The sequence below is a fragment of the Syngnathus typhle genome, unplaced genomic scaffold (assembly GCF_033458585.1).
Source record: "Syngnathus typhle isolate RoL2023-S1 ecotype Sweden unplaced genomic scaffold, RoL_Styp_1.0 HiC_scaffold_479, whole genome shotgun sequence".
In the NCBI taxonomy this organism is placed as follows: domain Eukaryota; kingdom Metazoa; phylum Chordata; class Actinopteri; order Syngnathiformes; family Syngnathidae; genus Syngnathus; species Syngnathus typhle.
In genome coordinates this window covers 1-6,191 of record NW_026872380.1, presented here as the reverse complement: position 1 = coordinate 6,191, position 6,191 = coordinate 1, and the positions used below count along the sequence as shown (strand labels likewise).

The following is a 6,191-nucleotide window of genomic DNA, read 5'->3' as shown; positions in this document are numbered from 1 at the left end:
AATATAGGTTTTGCCGGGGAAGGTATGCAACTGTTATATTAATGACTGATGTCATCTAATTAATGAGACCAACAGTTAAAATTGTGTGATTGAACCGTGTTGACGTCATGCAGAATTTATTGTTATTTCCGGTACCACCAGAGGGCGACAAATCACCACTAATGGTACGCCGCGAGAATCGCTTATTTAGGTCGATGTAGATTCCCCTTTGGGTTGAAAAGACACAAACGACCCCCTTCGTGGGACTAAGGGACTTAATGACTTCTATGTTTTGGTTGCTGGAGACTCACAGTAATACTTTAAGTCTGTGGTTGCTTTGCACGCTGTCACAAATGCGTGGATAGAAAGAATTCCTCCATGTGGGATAAGACTGGGCTTCATCAAATGGATGGCACTTTATCACTATCAGCTTTGGGAGTACAATAACTTGAGTTGGACCAAAACAAAGAAACTTCTGCCTTGAGGGCACATTTTAATAGCAGGAGCATCCATAACATTGGAATGCAGGGAATCAATATTCAATGTCATCTAATTCCTTATGACTGCAAAAAAAAAAGAAGAGCCAATACAGTGTATATAAAAACACATTTATTTAGAAATGCTCACAGGATAGAAATAAAAACAATGGCAGGAATGGGGGGGGGGGGCAAACAATGTTGGAAAAGTTGCATGTTAGTTGGAGGAAGGTGTTTAAAAGACAAACTCGCTGCCGCTGTTCAAGTAGTTTGAATATTTTCAACCTCCCAACATCTGCTGTAGTGCGTGTTCTTCCAAAGAAAGAAAAGTCGTCTAAAATGAGCTGTGGTAGCAAACGGACAGTACGACGTGCACTTTGGAAAAAGTGGCAAGGTTTTACAATCACATCAATATTGGAGAAGCACCAGGAAAAAATAAAATAAAATAACTACTATGACTTCATCCACGGATGTTCTCACCAGGTTATTTTTCGATTGCATCACAAAAGACAATATTAGATTTGCTGTCAATTTGCTTTAACATGACAATCGAGTTAGTTTGCAGTCAAAAGAGAAAATAGCCGCTAATGTAGAAATTAAAATTCAAAGCGCAAAACAAACAAAAGCGTTCCACCGTGACGGCGGGCGGACGACATCGACGGCAGTCGGCGTCTCTGAGTTCCGTCCCCCTCCCAAAACTAAGTTTAGTGTGGCCGTTTGGCAGGCGGGGGGGATCCGTGCTTAGTTTCCCGTGAACTCGTACTGGCTAAAAAAAAATGTGCACTTGACTGAATGGCCCCAAAAAATCAACAACCGGACGGCTGGTTTGTGCGTCATGAAGTTGCCGAAGGATCTCAGAGGAGACAGCATCTCTCTCTGAAGCTCTTCTTGTTCTTCTTGTTCTTGCCTTTTCCGTTTTTGTCCTTGTTCTCCGACATTTTCTTCTCTCGGACGTCGCGCATCAGGTCGAAGAAAACCTGACGTGGAACAACAAAAGCTCGGCATGCAAAGGTCGGGCCAAGGTTGTGCGTGCTTGCGTGAGTGCGCGTACCTTATCGACATTGGCTCTGGTTTTGGCGGACGTCTCGACGTACTGGACGGCCCACTCGTCGGCCTTCCCGCGGGCCTCCTCTACAGACACCTGCCGGCGGTCCTCCAGGTCCGACTTGTTCCCCACCACCAGCAGCGGGATCTTGTCCTCCTCCGCCTTCACGCGCAGGATCTGCTCCCTGCCGCCACATTTGTTTGAGTGCACCCCCGATGACACGAATCACGGAAAAAAAAAAAAAAAAAACTGCCGCAGCAGCACCTGAATTCTGCGGTGGCCGCGAATGACTCGTGCTCGGTGATGGAGAAGACGAGCAGGAAGCCCTCCCCGCTTCGGAAATAGTTGTCCCTGATGGCGGCGTAGTCCTCCTGGCCGGCCGTGTCCAGGATGTCGATCTGGACCTCCTCCCCGTCCAGGACCACTTTCTTCCGGTAGCTGTCGGCCTTGGTGGGCTCGTAATCCTCCACAAACTGGCGACGACAGAACAGGTGATTGGAAGTGCGACGGAGCCGCTCGGCGCCGCCGCCAACATGGCCGCTTACCTCATCGTACATAAACTGTAGCGTCAGAGCTGACTTTCCCACGCCGCCGCTGCCCACCATAATCACCTTGTGCAGAGCGAGAGAACTCTGGTTTTTACTTTTACCCGTCGCCATGGTCACAGTGGTCTGGGCCTAGCTCACAAGACTTCCCCTCGCTCTTGACGCAACCTGCCGATGACAAGCGGACATTTCAGAATCACCTTTCAGAAATTAGGCTGACGTCTTCCGTGTCGGTTGAGGAGATGCGAACAGACAAAGCCGGCGGCAGATTTCGGGAACGCGTGACAAATCTCCTTGCGCAATAATTGTGACAAGGCGAGAGTCAATTGCTTTCATCGGACTTAGGTCTGAGCTTCTTTTATTGGCTTGTAAACGACACCAGTTGCGAGCCCCTTTCCGGATCTTCGCACCAACAAGTGTGTTGTGGGCGGCGGAGGATAAAGTATAAATACCTGCGAGTATTCTCATTTTTATTTTATTTCTCGTTGTGACATCATCAGACCAGGAAGTGAGTTTGTCCTTCCTTCCTGCCTTGGCCAACAAAGCAGGTCAGCGAAAGGCTTGACGGACAGGATGCCCCCACTCAGCTTTTACGCTTTGGGGGTGGGGTGGGGACGCCCTAAATGATTCAAACGTGACCCACTTCCACATGCACACAAAGACATTTGTTATACTGCAAATAATGATAATTACTTCATGTATAATAAGGCCCGATTAGTTATCCAAATATCTCGTCCTGAGTGTTTGAGCAACGGGAAAAGCCAAAATAGGATTTAGGACTGAGTGACCCATATTAGCAAGACGGTCTGTTGTGGGGGGGGGGCTGTGAGACCACTTGAGCTTCTGAAATATACATCAAAGTGTACAACATGGATTTCATCAAGACTCCCTCCCACTCAAGCTTGGATCCAACGAGAGGAGGACCCCCCCGCTGACTGTGATGAAAGCGGACGGAAACAAAAACAACAACACCGTCCGTCTGTGTGTTGCCAAAGCAGGCCACGTGAAAACAAAAGTCATCTAAAAATCTATTCATCGATGCACTTCTAATCATCTTGTCAGATTGTGCCTCTTCACCTCATCAAGCAGACGGAGAAGAATGAATCGGATATTAAGCGCAAATGAGTGTCTTGGAAAGGACGGCCCAAAGCCGGCGGGCGGAAATGGAGCAGGAGCAGCATACTAAGGACGCAAACGATGCCAGGCGGGGGATGTCGACAGAGGGCTCTTTGACCAAAGCCGCCACCAGGAAACTCAATCCATTGATCAGCTCCACCAAACGATTAAAACTCAGCAGCTGCAAAATGTCGGAACTGTGAAACGGACCGTTAGGGGAAAGAAAATGGGGCGTTGCTCATCCCTTTGCAGTTGGGACATGGTCCACTTTTGTTCTGGGAAGAGTCCCAGTGGGGATTTCAAAACATTCATCCGGAATTTGCGAGGAAAGACGTCACCGGTTTTGGATCGCTGGTCCGAGAAAACCAGCTGTGGAAGTGTTAGTGGAACTATTTGAAACACACACCAGTTCTCGCCCTGTTGACATCATACAGACGATCGCTGACAGCTTGGTATGTTTCGTCGTTTCAAACGAGCAAAACTAAAGGGAGATGAGTTGAAGTCGGGCGGTCGTTTGCAGAATTTGGACCCGAGCCATCCGACATACGTGTTTAGCATTGTGTTAAACAGGACAGTTAACAGATGACACTATCAACAGATGTGAACGTTCCGTTGTTTTGCCATGATGCTCTGCTTTTGTTTTGCCCTCACGCTGAAAACGACAGTTGCTTGCTCCTGATGGAATTCAGAAGTTAACGTGTCTGGAATTAACCACAAAAAAAAAAAAACTTGGGCAGTTGGAAAAGCCAAAATAGGATTTAGGACTGAGTGACCCATATTAGCAAGACGGTCTGTTGTGGGGGGGGGTGTGAGACCACTTGAGCTTTTGGTCATTTCCAAACGGTCGTTTCGACTTACGACGAATAATAGCGGAGCAGTTGAATGGCCGTTCTGTGGACGTAGGTAGAAGGACATCACGAGGACGGTTGGGTGTGTCGCCTACTCAGCAGGAAAACTTTGGAGATTCCCCACGATGGGGAAAGAAAAGGCAGCGAGCCTACTGTTGGACTTTCAATCTCAAATGATGCTGGCAACGCTTTAGCTGTGTTAGCTTCGATGTTAATAGAAGTAGACGGTCATTCTCGACTTTGCTTTAAAACATATGAAATGATAAACGACGTTACTGAAACCATACTAGCGCTCGGTGGCTCTAATGACGAGAGTTGCAAAGTGAGGAAACTTGTCAGTGACTAATAGATAGGGTTAATAAAGTAGTAATAACACCACCGAGAGGTAGCTCGGGAGCTAACGATAAAAAGCAGACGCGAATTCAACAGCTTTGTTAAATCTTCTCAACTTACCAATGGAGGATTTGTATTTGTGGTTTGCTCGATGCTACCTGGAAGTTGGGGTTAACGTACCATATCGACGCATTGGTTCCGTCAAAATAAAAAAGTAAAATAAAAAAATAAAAAAACGGGGCACAAGCAGCAAAAGCAAGCCCCACCTTCCGGATGTCAAACGCGAACGGCCAACAGTCGTCATCCTGTTTTTTTTTTTTTTTCCATTTCCCCCCCTTCCTCGCCTTCCAATTGGAGCACAATACTGCCACATAGTGAACAGGAGTCCCATATTAAAAGTCTACACCCCCCTGGTCTAATTACAAACCCATGATAAACATACTACGCAACAGCATTAAAGGGGATGCTTGATTTCGGGCAGCGTTATATGTCAACAAATCATGAGCTTGCACACAAAAATGATTCTCATCTCATTTGAAATTTTATAATGGCTGCAATTTTTCATGAATGCTTCCACTAGGTTCGGTGTTTTTGCTGCAGTGTATAGTTACAAAAAAAAAAAAAAAGCAAGCAATGACTAGTGCATTTCAAAACGCGTCACAGACCAGCAGAGGCAAAAATGTCGTCAATGTCGGCATCGTGGCTGTCACAATTAACCACCATCGCCATTGTTCGGTTTATCCAATCGTCAGGGGATGACGCGCATCTCTTTGGCTTGACTTTACTTGTTGCATTATGTCTCGTTTTTAAAAATCTAAAAAACCGTCTCCTCCCGAGCGATGCTCTTGGGCGGCCCCGCCCCCGGCAGGCAGCGGCGGCGGGTCGAGCCTTCCGAACCCCGCAGAAAGCCCGTCCAGCTTCCCGCTTGAACGTCGGCAGCTTGTTCCGCACGCTGCAAAAGAAAAGGCGTCGCACGTCACTCGGCGAGTCGCCCGGGGGGACGCTGCCGCCGTCCTTACTTGTAACCCGCCGCCTCGGCTCCTCTCATCTGCCGGCACTTTAATCTCAAAAAGCTTAAGCGACGTTTAATTTGAGACATCTTCTGGGAATTGCACCACACAATCATTTTGTCCAGACAGGAGGCCATGTCTTGGAAGGTAGCGGCACGCGCGGCGAGTCTCCGGAACGCCCGTTGCCTCCTCGGGAGGATCGTCGTCTTGAGGGGTTGAAAGAAGAACGACGATCAGATAAGGAGGCGGGAAACGGCGAATGTTGCCTGGTGACATACCTGCGCCGCGCTCCGATTGAGGGTTCCAACAGGCGCCGCCGCGTTGACATCGGGTAACACCACTGCAAAAATTGATTTTAGAAATCGTTAGCGTTATTATTTTTAACTCTGCCAAAGGTTAAATTTGCTCCGTTTGTCTCTTTTTGGTCATACATGTGTTGAAAGAGTGCACGACCTCGCCATGTAGCACAGATAAAAACTTGTCGCACCTCTCCGCACAGCAACACCCAGGTCTTCTCGACCCCTCCTCCTCTTCTTCTTCTGAACTCCGACGGGAGCCTTCCGTTTCTCCACTTTTGGTTTGTGAGTGGTGACGTGGAGACCAGATTTTGGTTTCGCGAGCAGTAAAGCCGCATCGGAAGGCCCGAGGAAGTCGGCCATATTGGCGGGCAGGTTGAAGTCTGCGAGGAACGGCATGGGCCGAGCGAGGGCCACTTCTGCCCGCAGCTCCAACAAATATTGGTAGAGAGTGGACAGGCTGGTCAGGATTCCTCGGAAAATAACCCTGGTGGCCAACAAACAACCGAGGACAATTGCTGTTAACTCATCCGACGTGCAAAT

General features: G+C 48.1%; 2 protein-coding genes across 2 annotated transcripts; both read right to left on the bottom strand.

Annotated features, from left to right (window-relative positions):
* Positions 1-568: 568 nt before the first annotated feature.
* Positions 569-4,646, bottom strand: LOC133149793 (ras-related protein Ral-B). Its single transcript, XM_061271944.1, has 5 exons — positions 4,463-4,646; positions 2,046-2,213; positions 1,765-1,973; positions 1,507-1,684; positions 569-1,432 (listed from the first exon to the last, which is right to left on the bottom strand). The coding sequence occupies exons 2-5, from the start codon at positions 2,157-2,159 to the stop codon at positions 1,310-1,312; spliced, it is 624 nt and encodes a 207-aa protein (XP_061127928.1). The 5' UTR covers positions 2,160-2,213; positions 4,463-4,646; the 3' UTR covers positions 569-1,309.
* Positions 4,647-4,861: 215 nt separating this feature from the next.
* Positions 4,862-6,146, bottom strand: LOC133149792 (nucleolus and neural progenitor protein-like; the record flags this gene model as incomplete). The annotated part of the gene is made up of 4 exons (XM_061271943.1): positions 4,862-5,294; positions 5,362-5,558; positions 5,631-5,692; positions 5,840-6,146. Coding segments are annotated over 4 exons (861 nt in total), but the record flags the coding sequence as incomplete, so codon positions are not given.
* Positions 6,147-6,191: the final 45 nt, after the last annotated feature.